This window comes from Macaca fascicularis, chromosome 7, assembly GCF_037993035.2.
Source record: "Macaca fascicularis isolate 582-1 chromosome 7, T2T-MFA8v1.1".
Classification (NCBI taxonomy): domain Eukaryota; kingdom Metazoa; phylum Chordata; class Mammalia; order Primates; family Cercopithecidae; genus Macaca; species Macaca fascicularis.
Genome location: NC_088381.1, coordinates 173340664 through 173360688, shown reverse-complemented (window position 1 = coordinate 173360688; position 20025 = coordinate 173340664). Strand labels below are relative to the sequence as shown.

At 65.5% G+C, this 20025-nt stretch overlaps 2 protein-coding genes across 12 annotated transcripts in view; both read left to right on the top strand.

Annotated features, from left to right (window-relative positions):
* Nucleotides 1-353: 353 nt before the first annotated feature.
* Nucleotides 354-8767, top strand: NUDT14 (nudix hydrolase 14). 6 transcript variants are annotated; one of them, XR_006699917.3, is made up of 6 exons: nt 354-521; nt 3831-3874; nt 4539-4603; nt 4795-5032; nt 8080-8303; nt 8447-8767. XR_006699917.3 is itself a non-coding variant. In XM_045397675.1 (6 exons), exons 1-6 carry the CDS (start codon nt 441-443, stop codon nt 8685-8687), a joined length of 957 nt encoding a protein of 318 aa, XP_045253610.1. In that variant the 5' UTR covers nt 354-440; the 3' UTR covers nt 8688-8767. The 6 variants fall into 6 exon arrangements, 3 of the variants coding, with proteins under 3 accessions (XP_045253610.1, XP_005562437.1, XP_073854491.1); XR_012416195.1 differs by lacking the exon at nt 8080-8303 and adding an exon at nt 5591-5841; XR_012416194.1 differs by having other exon boundaries at nt 5554-8303.
* A 4942-nt stretch (nt 8768-13709) lies between these two features.
* JAG2 (jagged canonical Notch ligand 2) overlaps nt 13710-20025 on the top strand; it is a 28518-nt gene continuing 22202 nt past the window's right edge. For 5 of the 6 annotated variants that reach the window (XR_012416193.1, XR_012416191.1, XR_012416190.1 and 2 more), the window contains exons 1-2: nt 13958-14119; nt 14367-14717. Coding sequence is in view for 2 of the 6 variants with exons in the window: in XM_045397674.3 (XP_045253609.2) it covers nt 14054-14119; nt 14367-14717 (417 nt within the window). In the remaining 4 variants the exon portion in view is untranslated. Of the gene's footprint in view, nt 14120-14366; nt 14718-20025 lie in introns of all 6 variants that reach the window. The other variant, XM_045397673.3, reaches the window with a different exon arrangement.

Below are 20025 nucleotides of genomic sequence, written 5' to 3'. Positions count from 1 at the left end.
AGTAACTTAATCTCAGGGTTGTGGTTCATCCCCAGAGGTACCCCAAACGGGCAGGCTCTTGGCTCCAACCACCTCCAGGCCCTCCCTCCCCCAGCCAAGAGGTCCTGAGTCCCACCCAAGCACTGTACCCCGGTCCGGCTGGCCCCGCCCGGCGGCCGGGGTCGACCCAGCCAGTCCTTCCTCTGCGCGACGCCCACGTGCCTGCGCGGCTCCCCTGGCACCGCGGAGACCGGCGCCCCCAGGCGCGCAGCACCCGACAGGTGGCACCTGCGAGCCCCGCCCACCTCGGCCGCCCCGCCCCGCCCCGCCCCGCCCCGCGCACCCACGGAGCATGCTCAGAGCCGCCGTCACGCGCCCGCCCGAAAGCTCCCGTCCTGCCAGGGCGCTGCCCCGGGTTGGTCCCCACTGCGGTCGGGACCCCCGCCTGTCCTGGCGCCGCCATGGACCGCATCGAGGGAGCGTCCGTGGGCCGCTGCGCCGCCTCACCCTACCTGCGGCCGCTCACGCTGCATTACCGCCAGGTGAGCCCGCGTCCCCGCGCCCTCCGCGTCCCCCGCGTCCCCGCCGGCGGCCCAGCCCACGACCCGCGTCCCGCCCACCGCCTTCTGCGCTGCGGGCCCCGCCCCGGAGCCCCGCCCCCGACTCCCGCCGAGCTCCGGGTCGGCCCCTTCTCCGCCCGCCGGATCGCGGGTTCCCCGACCCAGTGAGCCCCCAGGCCGGGGAGGGGCCGCAGGAGGGACATCTGAGGGGACACCACTCATCCTTTCAAGGAAGCATTGCTGGGCCCTATCCTTCCCGTCCCCGGAATCCGACCCTTTTGACAGTGGGACTCCTTGGTTGCCCTGGGGATCAGGGAAGGCTTCCTGGAAATGGTGGCTTTCATGCTGCAACTTGAAGGAGGAGATAGCTGGGCCGAGGAGGAAGGAGCAAGGAGTGCAGAGGGTGGAAGCAGGGAGGTAGGAGAAGGAGCTGAGTGAGAATTTGAGCGAGTCTCAAAGTGGGCTTCCTCCTTGGGGTTTTTTCCAGGGAGGGCACCTCCTTGGAGTCTCCATCTGCCTAAGCTCAGCCTTCCCCACCTCCTAGGGTGTCACATTCTCCCATGCCAGGCCCCGACACGAGGGGCTGTGTTGCCTCACTTGGCACCAGGCACATGGTAGGTTCACAAGGAATATTTTGTTTTGTTTTGTTTTTGAGACAGGGTCTTGCTCTGTTTCCCAGGCTGGAGTGCAGTGGCATGATCACAGCTCACTGTAGCCTCAACCTCCTGGGCTCAAGCGATCCTCCTGCCTCAGCCCCTGCCCCGGTAGCTGGGACCACAGGTGCACACCACCACACCCGGCTGATTTTTAAATTTTTTTGTAGAGACGAGGTCTCACTGCTGCCCAAGCTGGTCTTGAACTCCTGGCCTCGAACTCTTGGCCTCTGAAAGCATGGGGATTACAGGCATGAGGCATATGTGTTGGGTGAAGGAGCTACTGCCATCCTCTTCCCACATCCAGTGGATCACTGAGTCCCAGCCTGTCTTCCTCTAAGCCCAGCCCTGTCCGGTTTGGGCCCCACCTTTTGCTTGCATGCCTGCCTGCCCCCAGCAGATCTCCCCTCTGCCAGAGCTCCTGCATGCCATTTAGGCAAAGACTACCTTCCTGGCCACAGTCAGTCCAGCGCCCCCAGCCTCTCTCATCAGGTCAGGTGGTCCAGGTCGCCGTGCCCCTCTGCTTGCGTGCCTCCCTCAGGGGGCATCCTGTCCCCCCCATCACATCCAGGATGCTGCCCCTCACCATCCTTGTGAAGCCCTCTTAGCCCCCAGCCTGAGAGAGGCCCTGTGCCCCTCACTTTCCCTGTGGCGGGAGTCCTGTTGGCTCTCCCCAAGGCAAAGCTAAGCTGGTGGTGCTGGCGGGGGGCAGCTGGGATCAGTCGAGGTACAGCAGGTGGGGGCATGGGGTCACTGCCCTTTTCCCTGATGGCCACATGGGATGCCTGCTTGTGGCTGCACAGTCCCCACAGGGCTGGGCCTCAGGCAGCAGGTACAGGGCAGCCCAGGCAGGTGCCCTCTGTGGCCCTGGTGGCAGCACTCTCTCCCTCACTTCCAGTGAAGCGCTCAGGGCAGCCCTCGCAGCCTCAGCGTGCAGCCCACTGGCACAGCTCTGCTGAGGGGCTCTGGTAACCAGAGCTGAGCTGGTGTGGGCCGTGGCTGTGGTGGACACGGATGCAGGCTCAGGCCGGGCGGCGTCTTCTCAGGGCCAAGGGACATTGGGTTGGACCTTGGCCGCCACCCAGGGACAGCTGCAGCCCTCAGCGTTTTGCTGCATCCAGCCAGGGGAGGCCTGTGATGTCAGGCAGACCAAAGGCGGGGGACCCCCATGGCTCTGAGGTGATGGGGCTTTGTTTGCACCCAGACCTGCCCCTCTTTCCCAGGCCTCAGTGGCCTCCCTGAACCTTCCTGCACCTTGACCTGGCTGGACCTAAGGGTCTGACACACTTTTGACCTTGAGCTGAGAGGGTCCTTGAGACCTGCATGGGGTGATGTTACTCAGGGGGAAGCAGTGGTGGGGAGGGGGCATGGGCATAGCAGGCACATGGCAGGCTGTGGGCGGGGGGCTTCCCTGAAGCCTGCCCTGGCTGGGTGGCTGGCTCTGGGGTGGCTGGATGTCAGGCAGGCCTGGGCTCGCCTCCCGGGAGTGGTACCCCACGGCCTCTTGGGCATCCTGACCTGCGCGGGACACTGGCCCTCCCTTCCCTTGGAAATGGGCACTCTCCTCCCAGGACGCCTTTGCCTGCCAGCCAAGCTGAGGGCCTCTGTGCCTCTGCCTGCCCAGAATCCCTTCCCTCACTTCCGTCACCTCTTCCAGGAAGTCCTCAGGAAGGCTTCTTCCCTCTTCTGCAGTCCTGGCTGCACTTCCTGTGTCTCTGCCACTCAGGCTCTGTCCATTTCACAGCCTGGGCGGAGCCCCCAGGGTGGGGTGAGCAGCTCACCTGGGCCTCGGAGTGGCAGATGGGCTGAGCTCGCCGGAGATGGGACCCCGTGGGACCCCAGGCCCAGCCCCCAGGATGGGAGTGCATCTCAGAATCCGTCAGTTCCAGCCTCCCCCAGCAGGCCCAGCCCACACACCTGCCCACCCAGGGTGCAGGGGCCTGCCAGGGCGGCGTGCCCAGCGTGTGGAGGGGGAAGGTGGAGGGTGGCCACAGGAGAACAGGACCACAGGGTGTGTGGGAGAGCCACGGCCAGAAACTGGGGATGGGAGGGTGGGAGGCGGGGCCCAGCCCGGTCACCATCACAACAGTCACAGAGTCCTGCAGTGCCATCTCCTACCTGGCTGGGGCGCCACCCTGCCCCATCCACTCCTGGTGCTGGCCCCTCCTGCCCTCCCGTCTCCCCCTGTTCAGTGGCCCAAGGAAGCTTCAGCAGGAAAACCTGGTCTCCTCTGCCTGGGGCCCTCCCTGCCCTGCTGTGAGGGGTCCTGCCTGCCTCCCTGAGCCTCCCTGAGCCTCCATGAGCCTTCCTATACTTGGTGACAGTGTGCGTCTCTCTGCAGCCCCTTGTGCCCGGTCTGTGCTGGGCAGTGTTTCATGGGGTGCCTGGATACCTTCCCTGCCTTTTGCCCTGGTCTTCTGCCTCACTCCTAGGGTATTAGGCTGTCCTCGACCTCCCTGCCCCTCCCAGGCTGCTTGCTCCTCTGCCCACGGGAGCTGCAGCTCCTGGGTCCTGTGGGCCCAGGCCATGAGCCGATCTCCCTGGTTTGGAGTGGGTGCGGCGGGTCTGTGGCCTCCTTGGTTCCCCAAGCACCTCTGCCCATCCTGGCACATTGTAACCGCTGATCTGCCTCTTCTAGAACGGTGCCCAGAAGTCCTGGGACTTCATGAAGACGCATGACAGGTGAGAGCCTGGCCCAGCCCGGCCACTGGGGAAGCCCCAGACTGATGTCCATGGGAACACTGGGCCCAGGGGGAAGGGGCCCTCTCCTCTCTGACGTTTCTGTTCCCTGCGGGGCTCCAAAAGTCCCTTCTCTCTGTCCGGCCTCTGGGTTTCCTGTCCCAGAGGGGTCAGCCTGAGGCCTGGGGGCTGAGTCAGGTCTTAGCTCAGGCCACCAGGACCGTGATGGTGGGCAAGTCCTCTCAGGGCAGGGAGAGGTCATCCTGGAGCCTTTGCCCCTAGCATCCAGGGTCTGGGCTGGATGGCGACGTGGGTCGAGGAGTGTGGCTGGTGGGCAGCTGGTCAGTGAGGGCCAAATGTCCTGTCAGTCACCCGGCCGCAGCTGCTAGCACCCTGACCTACTCAGCTGCCCGTGTGTCCTTCCCTGCCCCCTGCCTCCCATCCTGCCAGCTGGAATACAGCAGGTCTGGGTCCTGGCCGGACTGTGACCCTGGAAAGCTCTTGTCCTGCCTGGGCCTCAGCCATCCTATCTGAGCAAGGGGCCTGACCTCCCTGGGCTGCTGGCAAGGAGGTGGGATGGCCATGCTGGGAACAGAAAGGTGGGAGGCAGGGCCCCAAGCAGGGCCAGTGGAGTGCTTATGTGCTGAGCCCCTCCCACCGTACACAGCGTGACCGTTCTCTTATTCAACTCTTCTCGGAGGAGCCTGGTGTTGGTGAAGCAGTTCCGGCCAGGTGAGGCCAGCTGGGGTGGGAAGGGGATCTGCAGGGTCACCTTCAGGTCTCTGTGGTCCTGAGGGTCTGAATATAGATGTGGGAGGGGGCTCCAGGGGAAGCTGAGGCCCTGTGAGGGGGCCTGGCTGCACGGGTGACTTGGAGGTGGCCACCACGTGGCTGTGAGCATAGTCTGGCTTCCTCCCACGCAGCTGTGTATGCGGGCGAGGTGGAGCGCCACTTCCCAGGGTCCCTAGCAGCTGTAGACCAGGACAGGCCCCGGGAGCTGCAGCCAGCCCTGCCCGGCTCAGCGGGGGTGACAGTTGAGCTGTGTGCCGGCCTTGTGGACCAGCCTGGGCTCTCGCTGGAGGAAGTGGCTTGCAAGGAGGCTTGGGAGGAGTGTGGCTACCACTTGGCCCCGTCTGATCTGCGCCGGGTCGCCACATACTGGTGAGTGGGACCAGGCCCTCAGGTCTATGGTGTGGCTCAGGAGACGGGAGAGGCTTTCTGGGAGAGGGTGAGGGCCCCGTCCCTGGGAGTGTGCAAGCAGGATGGATTTCTCCTTGTTTTTCAACATGGGATTAGGGGAGGGTTGGACAGAGCGCGCCTTAGATCCTAAGCCAGGCCGGAACCTGGGCTCTTGGGGCTCTCTGGAGCGTCTCAGCCCCATGCCTCCAGCCCGCGGCCCCCAGCCGTGTGGGGCAGGCCGGGTGGCAGCTGCTGCTGACAGGTGCCTCTACTTCCTGTAGGATTAAGACCGGGTGCTGGGGGTGGGGGTGAGTCACAGCTCTGTTCTCAGAGGGTGGCTCAGGAATGAGGGAGAAGCTGTGTCCTGGGCTGGAGAAGGGGTGGCTCCAGCTCTCCTGGGGAAGAGGCACGGCCTGGAGCCTGTGCTTTGGGACATGACCCCACCAAAGTCGAGGCGCCAATTCCTGCCCCATAAGGCCTGCCAGCTGGGGTTGCCTTCCCAGGACAAGATGTTGGGATGAAGCCCATCCACTTCCCCAGGGACACTACGATGGGCTCCTGACTCCAGCTGAGGTCTTGGGGAAGGAGGAGGGTGTCACAGAGTCCCCCCAGCCCCACCAGCTGAGCACCAGCCTCCACAACCTCCTCCAGAGGCTAGGGCCCACTCCACTGGGAGAAGCACCAGAAGTCTCTGAGCCTATCAGCCCGGCACATGGGCCACTCAGGGTTGAACCTGCGGCCCTCCCGCCTCAGCAGCCTCAAGGACTTCACCTGGGTGCGTTCCTGCCTGGGTAGGTGGACTCCAAGTTAAAGGCAGCATTTCCACGCTGGGCCAGGCACGGTGGCTCACTCCTGTAATCCCAGCACTTTCGGAGGCCAAGGCAGGCGGATCACCTGAGGTCAGGAGTTCGAGACCAGCCTGACCAACATGGAGAAACCCTGTCTCTGCTAAAAATACAAAATTAGCCAGGTGTGCTGGCAGGAGCCTATAATTCCAGCTACTTAGGAGGCTGAGGCAGGAGAATCGCTTGAACCCAGAGGCGGAGGTTGCGGTGAGCCGAGATTGGGCCATCGCACCCTAGCCTGGGCAACGAGAGTGAAACTCCGTCTCAGCAAAACAGAATTTCCATGCCGAAGGGTGGACTTGGGTGTGAAGGATGGGCCTTCGTTTTCTGCAGGTGCACACCCCGCGGCCGGCCACGCCCACTGCGCCCCGCCACGCCCACTGCGCCCCCACCTCCCTGGCCCGTGGTACTGAGCACAGCTGGGAGGCATGGGAGGGGTTGGAGTCCCCTTGGTCCCCCTGGAGGAGGTGGGCCTGGGCAGAATCCGGGCAGAGGGGCTGCACGGCATAGGCTCTCAGGGCAAGTGGTCAAGCAGCCCTGGCCGCGGTGGTTCTACTGGCACAAGCTCTGGGCCACAGCCTGATTGTGAGGGTGCTGGGGAGCCAAGGAGGGTCACGGCCTGATTGCGAGGGTGCTGGGGAGCCAAGGAGGGTCACGGCCTGATTGCGAGGGTGCTGGGGAGCCAAGGAGGGTCACGGCCTGATTGCGAGGGTGCTGGGGAGCCAAGGAGGGTCACGGCCTGATTGCGAGGGTGCTGGGGAGCCAAGGAGGGCTCTGGGAAGTGGGCATCCTGCTTAGACTTGCATTGTGAAGAGCAGGCTGTGGCTTCAGGGACGCAGGACTGGAGATGCGGCCGACTAGGGGTCAGGGCGTCTGTCTTTGAGGGCCTGATGGGGGGCTGGACTGACAGCAAAGTTCGCCCACCCTGTGGCAGGGCCCGTGGCTCCTGTGTCTGATTCTGGAGGTGAGCCAGGCCTCTTACCTGCCGCTGCAAAGGACAAGGCCCGGGGAGGCAGTCAGCTTGGGGCGTGATGGAGTGAAGTTGGAACGTGCCCTGGGGTGGGGGAGGCATTGCCCAGCCTGGCTGGTAGGTTCCTCTCAGCCCGGGCCAAGGGCCGGGCCTGTCTCCTTCACAAGCCAGCGGAAACCGGGGCTGGAAACCCCAGACCCGCCACTTCCCCCAGAGGTGCAGCTGTGGCCGCCACCGGAAATGGGCCATCAGGAAGGGGTCTGCGGGAGGTGAGGGGCTAGAGGGCAAGGAAGCAGCTGGGTAAGGTCAGTCTGGGATGGGGAGGCCTTGGGGGTGGGGCATGGAAGCCCCCAGTTCTGTTCCCTGCCCATGCATGTTGGGCCCATCTCAGAGGGCAGCCTCCACCCTGCAGGCCTCCGGCTGGCCTTGGTTCATGGTACCCGACAGCCCCTCCTGGGGCGAGCCAGGGCTCCCCCACCCCCTGGTCATCTTCCCAGATGCCCCTCAGTCCTGTTTCTCCCCAGATCCACACCTTGCTTTCCCCGTCCTGTTCCAGAATGCAGCCTGGTCCCTCTGCCATCCTGTCCTCCCAGCCTGTGGTCTCCCTCCACACACGCCAGTCCAGGCACCCTTCCTTGGTGCCTGACCCCTCCTGGCTGCCAGCAGCCCCCTTCTGGCCACTGCCCACTGAGGGAGGGGGCTCCGTCTCACCCCTCCCCAGCCTGGGCCACTGGGCCTGATCCTGGGGACCTCGCTGCCACCCCACCCCACTCTGCCATGCTGCGGGGGGGTCAGTGCATGCTGTCCCTAGTTTGAAACTTGTGTCCTGTGGGTTCCTGGTGGGGAACCCTTGTGGGAAGGCCATTCCCAGCTTGCTGGGTTTGTCCCTGCTTCCCAGCCAGCCTCTGTCCCCAGGTATGGGCTGGGGTCTGGCATGGGCCTCTGCAGCCGGCCACAGACTGAGGGGCTCCAGACAACACCGGGAACAGCCTCAGGGTGTCTGTGGTTGGGGGCTGCATACAGGGCTGGGGTCCTCTGCTCAGCCTTGACAGGTGGCAGGCAGGTTGTCAGCCGGATCTGCAATCTCATGGGGGCATGGGGTATCCTTGGCCCACATGGTTATGGCAGAATTCATGTCCTGGTGGCTGGCAACTGGGTCCCACCTCTCTGCTGGCTGTTGGCCCCTCCCAGCATGGCGGTTGCTTCCTCTTCAGGGCCAGCAGGACAGGTCCGAATTTCTCCCTCTCTGGCATTGAAACACTCTCTGGAGGGCTTCCTGATTGGGCCATGCCTGCCTAGGATGCTCTCCCTTTTGATGAGCTCAAGTCACTGCTTAGGGTCCTTAATCACATCTACAACACCCTCCCCACCTGGCGAGTACAACCTGATCAGGGAAGGGATGCCCTGCTGGTGGAGGGGCCACAGGCGTGCACACCAGGTGGGCATCCGGTGGGAGAGGGCATCCCACAGTCCTGCCTACTGGAGGGCTGGAGGGAGCAGAGTAGAGAGGGTGAGTCGGAGGGTGGTAGAAGGGCCAGGGGGCCAGCAGGGCGACTCAGCAGACCCTGTCTCAACCCGTAGGTCTGGAGTGGGACTGACTGGCTCCAGACAGACCATGTTCTACACAGAGGTGACAGACGCCCAGCGTAGTGGTCCAGGTGGGGGCCTGGCAGAGGAAGGTGAGCTCATTGAGGTGGTGCACCTGCCGCTGGAAGGCGCCCAGGCCTTTGCAGACGACCCGGACATCCCGAAGACCCTCGGCGTCATCTTTGGTGTCTCGTGGTTCCTCAGCCAGGTGGCCCCCAACCTGGATCTCCAGTGAGATCCAGGGTTCTAGACAGAGGCCAGTCTTGGCCACTTACCCTACATTCTGCAGACCCAATAAAGGCTTACATAGCTCCAGCCTCTGCCTGCTGGTTCTGAGCTGTGACCAGGGCCTTGGAGAGGACTGGGGAAGGGGCGGGGAGCAGTGACCCTGACCTGAGATGGCCCTCGGGACATGGCGAGCTCTCCTGTAGCAGGAGCAACTGGTGGCAGGCCATGCAAGTGGCTGCTGTGGGGCTGAGGACAGGCCTGGGGATGCCATGGGCAGGGCCAGGCTGTGCCTTCTCTTGGAACTAGGAGGGGTGGGGTCTGGGACTCATGGAGGGTGGCATGGCAGGCCTGGAGGTGGGCCTGCTGGTCACGGGGCTGCAGCGTGAGCTGTACTCACAGGAGTGGTGGCTGAGCCAGTCCTCGGGTGTCAGGATGGGGCAGGCAGCACTGCAGGCTGCTCACTGCAGGGAAAGTGCGCTGCCTGCTCCTGGGGCAAGTGAGCGGTCCCCACCCTGACGAGCTGGGCTAGAGCCACTCCACGGGAGCCTGGAGCCAAAGCTGCCCTGTGTCGGGGGCCCCAGTAGCTGTCCATGCACCCCCGACCTTGGAAGTTTTCCAGGGGGACCTTCCTCGGCCTGTGGGGTATGCAGAAATGTCTGCAGGCCCCCAGAGGAGGGGGTGGCACACAGGGTGGGGACACAGGGCCAGTGTTCTCCTTGACATGGGCCAGGTTCCTGGTGCTAACCCGATCCTGGTCCCGGAGCACAGCCTCAGCCTGGGCTGCCCAGCACCAGGCTCTACTGGCCCCTGAGCATCTCTGGCCTGTATGCCCTGGCCTTGCCTTCTGACATGTCCTGAGGGTGGGGCTGTGGGAGGTGCGTGCGGCTCAGAGCTGCTTCCCAGGTGCCCACAATGCTTGTGGGGCAGGAACCCCACTGGCCTGGTCTGCTTCCTGGGCCACAGGTGCACAGGAAGGGCTCCACAGCTAAATGGCTGTGTTGGCACTGGTTGTGGGCATTTGAGGGCACTGCTGGGCCATCAGTCTTGGGCAGGATCCTCTCCTGGACATCATTAGGTCCAGGCTCTGGCTCCCAGGAAGGTGGAGAAGGGGACTGTGAGGTGAAGGGAGCCTCAGTACCCTGCAGGGGGGCACCCTGGGTGGGGAGGTAGGGACTGACCCCCTGTTGTCATCCAGCATAGTGCCAGGCAGCCTGGCATTGGAGGCTGTCCTGAGGAGGCTGTGCCTCAGGGGCCCACAAAAGCAGTGCCACCTGTATGCAAATGCTGACTGTGGCACAGGTGGAACCCTGTGGGCATCAGCAAGGCCAGCGACAGGGCTGCCGCAGAGGGGCTGTCTGGTATGAGGTGTGTGCCTGGGAGAGGCTGTCACGTATGGGTGCGTGGGTCTTGGCCAGCCTCAGCTTCCCTCTACCCAGATGAGGCCGCAGCAGGATGTTCACAGGACAGGAGCTCTGCCTGACCCACAGCAGCCCTGCTGTGCTCCCCTTACCAGCAGCCTGCCTGGTGACCCCATGAGAGTGCAGCGGGCCCTCCGGGCTGACCGGCAGAGGCTGCCCACTGCCTCAGAGGGACCTCTCGCAGGCACCAGGTGGGTCTGGCTCCCAAAGCACCGAGGGGACAGGTGACAGGGCACCCGGACCTGGGTGCAGTCCAGCCCCTCACTCTGCTCCGCAGCCTGATGGGGTGGGTCAGCAGGCAGCGCTGCCGGGCCTAATGGAGCTGGCATTGATTTCCCAGCACTGGAGAGGGGGTTGTAACCGGAAACTCCCCTCCCTGTCTGCTATATTTAGCACTGCAGGACCCGGCGGAAGCACAGCTTACTCCAGAACCTCACCGGCTCTGTCCAAACCCCTGGCAGCCTGTCCCCAGCCTGGTCCCCAGGAGTGCCCTATGGGCCCAGAGCCCCTGGCCAGGCTGAGGGGCTGCACCCTTGCCCTCTGCACACAAACTGGGCACTGCCCGCTTCAGAGCACACCCCAGCCCCTCAGAGCACAGCCAAGCCCCTCAGAGTGGGAGCCCTCCAGGCTGGGGGATGGGTGGCTCTGGGAGGCTGGAGGGTGCTGTGGTCCAGCGGGCCGCAGGACAATGACAAGGTCCCTTTCTAGAAGAGACTGGAGAGCTTGGTCTGGTGAGGGTTGGGGCTGGAGCCCTGGTCCCCGCTGGAGCCTCAGCCCCTCACCCAGCAAGGTGCAGCGCCAGGGAGCAAATGCTTTTTGTCAAATCTGTATAAGGGGCAAGAGTTCCCACTGCTGCCTTCTGGGAACTCAAACCAGGATCCAGCTGCCTGGCATTTCTGGCTCAAGGGCTGCAGAAATTCCTGCAGGAAAGGGACCCCCTCTCCGATGCCTCCTATGTCCCCCTCCTCCCCAAGGGCGGGTGCGGCCACCTTCCTGACCTGGGTCCTCTCGTGGACATCATGAGGTTCAGGTAGTGGCTACCAGAAGGAGACAATGAGAGGGAGCCACCCTGGGCAGGAGGGCAGGGACTGACCCCTTGGTACTGCCCTGATGCTCACCCACCCGCCCTGGGCCACGGATACCCAGGCAGGTCTCACTCCAAAGGACCTGGAGGGAGGCAGTGGGGTTGCCATCCCCCTGCTTGGCAGGATGGGCTGGGCTGTCTACCCTGAGGCTGGGCAGGCCAGTGGGCAGCGCTCCAGGCAGGTTGCGGCCCCTGCCGGGTTGAGCTTGAATCTTGAGATGAGTGCGCATCCCTCACTGGGGCCTCCGCGCTGAGACAGCTCTGAGCTGGGGGCGCCTTGGCTGAAATGCAGATGCTGCGGGAATAGGCCCCACACAAGCCCTCAAAGTTCAGCCGCAGGGCCACTAGCCGCTGCGTGGCCAGCCTCTTCAATCCTTTCCTCCCACAGCTGGCCAAAAGCAGGAAGCTGGGAGCTGGACCAGGGAGGGGAACCTGGAGGGGCTGTTCCCTGGGTTCCCTCCTACGCTGGAATTCCCCCACCTCAGCCCAGCACCATCCCCTCCCCTCACCTGCACCATGGCAGTCCTTGACCTCACCCCTGTGCTTGTCCCCTCCCCACAACCAGGGGTCTTTGTGAAAATGTAGGTCACTGCAGCCCACTCAGCTCAGTTGCTTTGGTGACCCCTGTTGGGTCTTAGCGGGAGGACTCTCACGTCACCACTGGCCTTGGGTTGTAGTCAGGACCCTTACCAGGGTCCCGCTCCTGTGGCTCCAGGGCCTTGACACATGCTGTTCTCAGCTCCTGGCCTGGCTGACCTGTGCCCGTCCACCCTCTGGCGGTCCCCTATGCCAGATTCTGCATTACTTGTTTAAGTCCTCTGTCCACTCCTGGGCCGGGAGCTCCTGAGGGTGTGCAGGGATGGAGTCTCCCTTGTTCACCACTTAGCCAAGTGCCCAGCAGAGGCACCCAGCACCCCCTCCCCCACCATAGTGGGGCAGTGGGCATAGGTGGGGATGGAGCCCTGGACCTCTGGAGCCGGGCAGGGGGCTCCTCTGTCCTGGGGTTTCCTTCTCTCGAGGACCTGAGTACCTGCCCCCAGGCCAAAGCACAGGAGGGGTGGCATCTCCACAGGGAGCCCCTCCCCCCGTAGGCGGTAATCACTGCCCACATACCGGAAGGCGGCAACTGGAAGGCTCTGAACACAGCTTGGATTCTCTTATTTGGTGGGGGTCTCTGTGCAGGCCTCATCCTGGCTTGTGTCTTAATCCCCACGAAGCCTACCCGCTACTAGGTTTGGGGTGGGCATTCTGAGTAAGCAGAGCCAGCTGAGGCGGGCATGGGGGCGCTCTGACCCACCCCTTTAGGGACCTTCAGCTGAGCCTGTGGCCTGGATCCTGGAGGGGCTGCTAAATAGGGATGAGACAGGCAGACCCTGCGTATGGGGTGTTCACAGGCCCTGTGCCTCCAAAGCTCTCTTCTTTCAGCCCTCAGCCCCAGCCCCATGGTGGCAGTGACTTGCTCCAGGCTGGGGGGCTACACTGTCACCCAGCTCCGGGCACAGGACAGATTTGCCAGAGGAGCTAGGGGGAGAGAAGGCAGCTCGGTTATCACCGGGATGGGTTGAGGACCCCTCTGGTCCATGTGGGGATCTTTAACCACCAAGGTGACCCCTAGCCTTGGAAAGGACCGCGCTCAGTGGAGGAGAGGCAAGGTGCCCTTGGTATTGACCCTGTGGCGGAGCCTCGAGGTCACCCAGGGAGAGGGCAAGGAAGTGACTGCAGAGGATAGGATGTGGAAGCCTGGTGACCAGGGCAGCAGGGGGAGGCCTCTCTTGGGGTAGCCTTCAGGCTGAGCTTGGGGGGCGAGAGGCGGGAAACGGGGAATGTGGCCTGAGCACTTCCTGAGGGCATGGCCTGGCGACCCGAAGCCAGCGCCGAGCTGAGCAGTCTGCACCCTGGAGCATTTGTTGACTGGCTGCATGACCGGCGCGCCTCGCAGAGGGGAAGGCAGGGGTGTCGGAGGGGCGCAGCGCCCCCTGCAGCCGGCGTGGAGGCGGCAGGAGCGGAGCGGAGCCGGGGAGATTCCCGGAGGAGGTGGGGGGCGCGCAGTAGGGGCTGGGCACGGCTCTGGCCCCAGGGCCGCGCCACCCCGCGTGGGGGCCGAGCCCTGATCACAGCAGGAGGCGGCATCTCCTCTGGGACTGCGAGGAGCGCGGCGGTGGCGCACTGATGAGAGGGGACCACACGGCAACCTCGGGGCGCCCGACCCCCGGTTTCTGACACCCGGCGGGAGCCCAGGCGGAGGAAGGGAGGCCGCTTTGCGGCGCCGGCGCCCGCCTCGCCGACTCACGCGGAGGTGTGAGCGAGGCCCCAGCGGCCCGCACTGACCCCAAGGCCCCGTGCCCCCGCCGCCCGGGCGCCCTGGAAGGCGCGCGCCAGGCCGGGGCGCTGGCAGGCGACGCCCTCCGCCGCCTTTAAAGCCTGGGGCGCCCCCGGACCCCCCCGGCCCCACCCCGCGGCGCGGCCCCGCCCCCTCATGCATATGCAGGTGCGCGGGTGACGAATGGGCGAGCGAGCTGTCAGTCTCGTTCCGAACTTGTTGGCTGCGGTGCCGGGAGCGCGGGCGCGCAGAGCCGAGGCCGGGACCCGCTGCCTTCACCGTCGCCTCCGTCGCCGCCGGGTGGGAGTCGGACCGGGCAGCCGGAGCGCGGCCGCCAGCGAGCCAGAGCTGCCGCCGCCCCTGCACGCCCGCCGCCCAGACCCGCGCGCCGCGGCGCTGCGCTCGACCCCGCCCGCGCCGCCGCCGCCTCTGCCGCTGCCGCTGCCTCTGCGGGCGCTCGGAGGGCGGGCGGGCGCTAGGAGGCCGGCGCGGCGGCTGGGAGCCGGGCGCGGGCGGCGGCGGCGGGGCCGGGCGGGCGGGTCGCGGTGGCAATGCGGGCCCAGGGCCGGGGGCGCCTGCCCCGGCGGCTGGTGCTGCTGCTGGCTCTTTGGGTGCAGGTGAGCGGGGCGGCGGGGGCGGCGGGGGTCGCGGACGGGGCACACCGGGCCACCCCTCGGGGCCGGGCGGGCACTGCCTGGGGCCGCCGCGGTTCGGAAGCCCTCGAGGCTGCGCGCGGCCGCGGGGGCTCCGAGCGGGCGCGGCTGGGTGGGGGCGGGGCGGCGGGGCCTGTTCCCCCACCCGTGGCACCCGGCCCGCCGACCCCGGCCCGCGCCTCCCTCCGCTCTCCCGCTGCCTTATTTTTAGGCGGCGCGGCCCATGGGCTATTTCGAGCTGCAGCTGAGCGCGCTGCGGAACGTGAACGGGGAGCTGCTGAGCGGCGCCTGCTGTGACGGCGACGGCCGGACAACGCGCGCGGGGGGCTGCGGCCACGACGAGTGCGACACGTACGTGCGCGTGTGCCTTAAGGAGTACCAGGCCAAGGTGACGCCCACGGGGCCTTGCAGCTACGGCCACGGCGCCACGCCCGTGCTGGGCGGCAACTCCTTCTACCTGCCGCCGGCGGGCGCTGCGGGGGACCGAGCGCGGGCGCGGGCCCGGGCTGGTGGCGACCAGGACCCGGGCCTCGTCATCATCCCCTTCCAGTTCGCCTGGCCGGTACGTGTGCTCCACCTCCGTTCTCCAGCCCTTCCCTCTCCCTCCGCGCCCCGGCCCCTCGCGCTCCGCGGCCTCCCAGCACCTGCGGCTGGGTCTGCGTGCGAGCCGCGCGCGCCTAGGCGAGGCGGGGCGGGGCCGGCAGGGGGCGCGTGCTCTGGGGGCTCGGTCCGCGCCTGGCCACGTGGGCGCGCCGGGGCCACGGGGCCACCGGGAGCGGGGTCGCGGCGGGGGCGGGGCGGCGGCGTCCCGCGTGCGCGGCGGTCTGCGGCGTGTGCCTGCGTCGCCCTGCGCGTGTCTGTCTGGGTGGGGAGGCAAGGCGAGGCGCCCAGGTCCCGGGCAGGCCGCGGAGGCATGTGCGCAGCGCGTGCTGGGGCTGGTCTAGGGCAGGCCCTGACGGAGCTGCCCCGGGCCCGTGGCCAGCCTGCGCCTGCCCTGCAGTTTCCTGGATGCCTGGGGGGCACGGGCGGGCGCCGTGGGACCTAGGCCCGGGAGAGCCTAACGCCTAACGCCTATGTCGGCGAAAGCCCCCGATGCCGGCCCAAGATCCTTCAGAAGCAGAGATAGTGGGATCCTGTGATCTTCTGTGGCACTGCCCTGTTTGTGAATTTTTTTGGTTTTGTTACTCTTTGGAGGAGCAGAAACTGAGTTGGGCTCTCTGGTCTCTCCTGGCAGGTAGCCAGTCAGGCAGGGGCCCTGGCCTGGGCATGCTGGGAGGAAGGGTGGTAGGGGTCCAGTGTCACTGGGAAACAGGTACTCATCCCAGTGGGCTGGTGGGCGGGTAGTGGTAGGTGGGCAGGCCCAGGCCTTGGGCGCCTTACCTCATTCCCTGGAGCAGGGCCTTGCCCTGTTGCCCAGAGGTCCTTCCCTGCTTGGTCACTGTGCTGGGGGACTGGAACTGGGTGGGTGCTGGAATGAGAAAACCATGCAGACTTGTGATCAGGGAGTAGATGGATCTGGGAGCCAGGAAGTGGCTCCAGCCAGCAGGAGACACAGGAGTGTGCCCACCTGGTATCCTGGGCCCCAAAGAGATTGTGAGTTGAGGGCAAGCCCTGCCAAGGTCATGCCAGTTGGGCCTGCCGTGTCTGGCTCCCAGTCCTGTGCTGTACCTTTGAAGCCCTGGCTGGCGGCCTTGCCTGCTGCCCCTATCCTCACCCCTTCCTGAGCTGGCCACAGTCCCCTTTGGCCATGTCCTCAACCCCTGAGCACCCCGCTGGGTATCCCTTGACCCGAGGGGCCTCAGAGTGGGGAAGTGTCCCCCTGATGGAAAAGGCAGGGGCAGGCATGGGAGGGCCCAGGCAGTTGTGAGAAGCCCAGCCCCTCGCCCCCACGGCGGCGCGGCAGGCAGGTCTGAGCAGGGCCCGCAGCCTGTCATCTGCACCTGGGCCTGAGCCAGCGTGGCCCCACATCGCTACCTGAGGATGTGTTTTCTGCTCGAGTTGGCAGCAGTGGGTGTGGGGGCAGGGAGGTCTTGGAGGAATGTGGCGGGCTATCGCGTGTCCGCCCTGGCTCTGCGCCCCGCTGGCCAGCCGGTCAGGTGTGGGATGGGACTGGGCAGGCCCTTGCCTTCCTTGGAGTCCGGGCACTGGGTTTCGGGGCCAGCTCACCTCCCTGCCTCTTGCTTCCAGCCGGTTCCTCGAATGCCCCAGGAGGGGGCAGGCGGCCTGTCTCTGGGTTGGGGGCCGGGGCAGAGGCATAGCTGCGTGTTTGGGGGCAGCCTTGTTCTCCTGGCCTGGCTGCCAGGCGAGAGCTGTGCCGTGATGCCAGCACCCTGGTATTTGCACTCGGGCGGCAGCAGCCCGTGGCCACACTGCCCTGACTTGCTGAGGTCCTGCTCTGTGCGGTGATCTGAGGTGTACTTGGCTGTGACAGGAAGTTCAGGCTCCTTGGGGCTTGAGGGGTTTCAGCCTGGAGGCTAGGGTGGCATCCTGCCCAGGCCCGCAGGACTCTTGGGCTCTGTGGAGTAAAGGGTATGAGAGGGCCTTGTGGAAGAGGAGTTGGGGAATCTGGGCTCTGCATTCACTCCCTCTGCCCCCTACCCCCTGAGTGATTCTCCCGCCTTGTGGTCTCTGCTGGTGACCCAGGCCTGGCTGGATGGCCCTCTGCCCCCTGGCCTGGCTTCTTGGCCGGGGTCTGTGTGCTGTCTACAACTCATGAATCTGTGCTGGTCTCAGGCTCAGCTTCCCTTGGTGGGTGGGCCCGGGGTCTTAGATGTGGAGAGGTGGTGGACCACGTGCCAGCAGGCTGCCTGGCTGCCCCTCCTCTCCTGGCTCCACCCCCAGACGTCCCCAGGAGGCCGGTATCAGCCTGGGTTGGTCCTGGTGCCTGACTTGTAGCTGGCAGGGTAAGGCCACGTTCTCCCGGTTTCGTGTGTGCACGCACCCCGGGTGCTCTGTAGGCGTGGCAGGTGGTGATGGAGGTTTGGAGAGGAGTAGTGTCGTGGTGGGGGCAACGGGGAGCTTTGCTCTGGGGCCTGGTAGGTGGCAGGCAGGTAGGTGGTAGGGGGCACCTGCTGGCTGAGGGAGGAGCAGGGTGGTGGCAGTTGGCTGTGACCTGGGCAGCCAGGGCCCCGCCCTCAGAGGTGCAGCTGGAAGCCGTGCCTGCCTGGCTGGCCCATCTGTGGAGCCAGGAGCCCAGGAGCCTGCCTGCCAGCGAGGGTCTCTCCTGTTCTATCCCGGCATGTGCGTGCTGGGCTCCAGGGCAGCTGTGCGGGGTGGCGTGGGTGGAGCATGGTCCCCGTGACAGATCTGGGCTTGTGAGGAGAACGGGATGGGTGAGGGCCCTGCAGATATAGGAGGTGGGCCTGTGGCTGACCCTGTATCTGTCAGCTCAGGAGGCCTGAGGTCCTGGGCCATCAGAAGGTGCTGGGGCTGAGCTTTTCTCTCCTGTGAAACGGGCGCGGTGGTGCTTTTTCATTGCGGGTCTCATGAAGTCAGATAGGGCTGCTGGGCTCCCAGCTCAGGCTCTGCTTGTGCCCCCAGCCTGGCTCCCAGAACTGTCCAGTACCTCCCCTTCCCAGCCTTCCCTCTCCTCTCCTCTCTTCGCCCTAGGGAGGAAGGCTCTTACAGAGCCTGCCCCCTGTGTCCAGCCCGACTGGGGCTCAAGGTGGGCCAGGCTGAGGTCTGTGCCTGGGGCCACCTAAGCTGCTCGAGGCAGGCGTGAGGTTCAGCCCCACGCTGCTTCCTGTTTTTTCTGAGCTTGGGGCTGGGGCTGACAGGGCCCTGGCCTCCCCCCCACCTTCAGGGGATCCTGTCTGCCCACGGAGACACCTTCCCACACCTTCCCAGTAGGGACCAGGAGAGCTGGCCGGTCTGGTGTGGGCCATGGGTGTCTGGGTTCCTGTGTTGGGTGGGCATCAGTCTGCTCCCCCTGCCGTGGCCCTGGGGCCCAGAGCCCTGGGGGGAACTCAGAGCATGTCCGCCTTGTACACTGGGGGTCTTGTTCAAAGCTTTGGTATGGGGGCAGGGTGGGGCTTTCAGTGCCCAGGCAACATGGGGACCGTAGGAGCCAGGGAGGACTGCCCTTGGCTTGGAAGGTTTGGAGAGTGGGCTGGGGGTTGGTCCCTGGTCCCTGAGGGTGGACTGAAGGGTCAAAGCTGCAGCATGATAGGAAGGCGGGGGTGGGGTGGGGGGTGCGGGTCGGGGAGCAGGCAGCAGGCCTGGGTGGGAGGGGACTGTGGCTCTCAGGGGCCCTCCTGGGCTGCTCCGTGGTGTCTTTATGAGAGAAGCAAGCTAGGCCAATGAGGGGGCGCTTATGGAGCCCGGCTCCGGTCTGAGCTGCTGGTGGTGGGGTGGGGATGGGAAGACAAGAATCTGCAATCGCAGGCTCCAGCCAGGGTCCCTGTCCCCAGACCTAGGCCTGAGCAGGGTCCCTGTCCCCAGACCCCAGGTCCCAGCCAGGGTCCCTATCCCCAGACCCCAGGCCTGAGCGGGGTGCCTGTCCCCATACTCCAGGCCTGAGCAGGGTCCCTGTCTCTAGACCCTAGGCCTGAGTGGGGTCCCTATCCTCAGGCTAGAGGCCTGAGTGAGGTCCCTGTCCCCAGCCCCAGGACTGAATGGGGTCCCTGTCCCCAGACCCCAGGCCTGAGCGGGGTCACTGTCCTGAGACCACAGGCCTGAGCAGAGTCCCTGTCCCCAGACCTCAGGCCTGAGCAGGGTTCCTATCCCCACATCCCAGGCCTGAGCGGAGTCCCTGTCCCCAGACCCCAGGCCTGAGCCGAGTCCCTGTCCCCAGACCTCAGGCCTGAGCGGGGTTCCTATCCCCACATCCCAGGCCTGAGCGGGGTGTGGCTGGCATCAGTTGTACCCTGTGCTTTGTGGCAGGTGCTAGCAGGCCCCGGCTGCCACTATCTTCACAGTGGGGGGCCTGGGACCTAGAGGGGGTGTGCTGGGGATGGGGAGGTGCACCCAGGCAAGGCCCTGGCTGGTCTCTGGTGTGGAGCATGGGTGTCTGGGTTCCTGCGTGAGGTGGGCTTTGGTCTGCTCCTCCTGCTGTGGCCCTGGGGCCCAGAGCCCTGGGGATGGTGTTTGCCCCCACCCCCTCTTCCCTCCCTCGGGTGACAATGGTGGCAGAGGCCTGGGCCTCTCAGAAGCTCAGGTTTCAGGAAATGTATCTGTGCTTGGAGCTCCTGGCGCCTGCACCAAGCCCGGTGCTCTGTGGGGGGCGGGAGACTGATGTGAGGCCGAGGGGAAGAAACCAAGTCGGGGCGTTGGGGAGGAGCAGATCTAGGAGGCTGTGTTGGCCCAGACCGTGCAGGGCCCTGGACCTGGAGTGCCCTGGGCTTTGGGGTGCCCTAGACCTGGGTGGCCTGAGTTTTGGGATGCTGTAGATTGGGGGTACACTGGGCGGGGGTACACTGGACTTAGGGTGCCTGGGCTTTGGAGTACCCTGGGCCATGAGGTGTGCTGGGCCATGCAGTGCCCTGGGCTGGGGGTGCCCTGGACCTGGAGTGCCCTGAGTTTTGGGGTGCCCTGGACTGGGGGTGTGCTGGGCCATGGGGTACACAAGGCTGTGGGGTGTACTGGATCTAGGGTGCCCTGGGCTGTGGGGTACTCTGTGCTTTGGGTGCTCTGGGCCTGAGGCGTCCTGGGCTTTAAGGTGCCCTGGACCTTGGGGTGTGCTGGGCCATGCAGTGCTTTGGGCTCTGGGGTACCCTGGGCTTTGGGGGCCCTGGACCTAGGATACCCTGGACTTTGGGGTACCCTGGACCTGGGGTACTCTGGGTCTTGGGGTATATTGGGCCATGCAGTGCTTTGGGGCTCTGGGGTACCCTGGGCTTTGGGATGCCCTGGACCTGGGTGTCCTGGGTCTT

Bases quoted from the DNA above. Each gene is read 5' to 3' on its own strand.
- NUDT14 (XM_045397675.1), top strand. From the start codon at position 441: ATGGACCGCATCGAGGGAGCGTCCGTGGGCCGCTGCGCCGCCTCACCC. The intron at 522-3,830 runs GTGAGCCCGCGT...TGCCTCTTCTAG, and splicing joins TCACGCTGCATTACCGCCAG to AACGGTGCCCAGAAGTCCTG. The intron at 3,875-4,538 runs GTGAGAGCCTGG...CACCGTACACAG, and splicing joins TTCATGAAGACGCATGACAG to CGTGACCGTTCTCTTATTCA.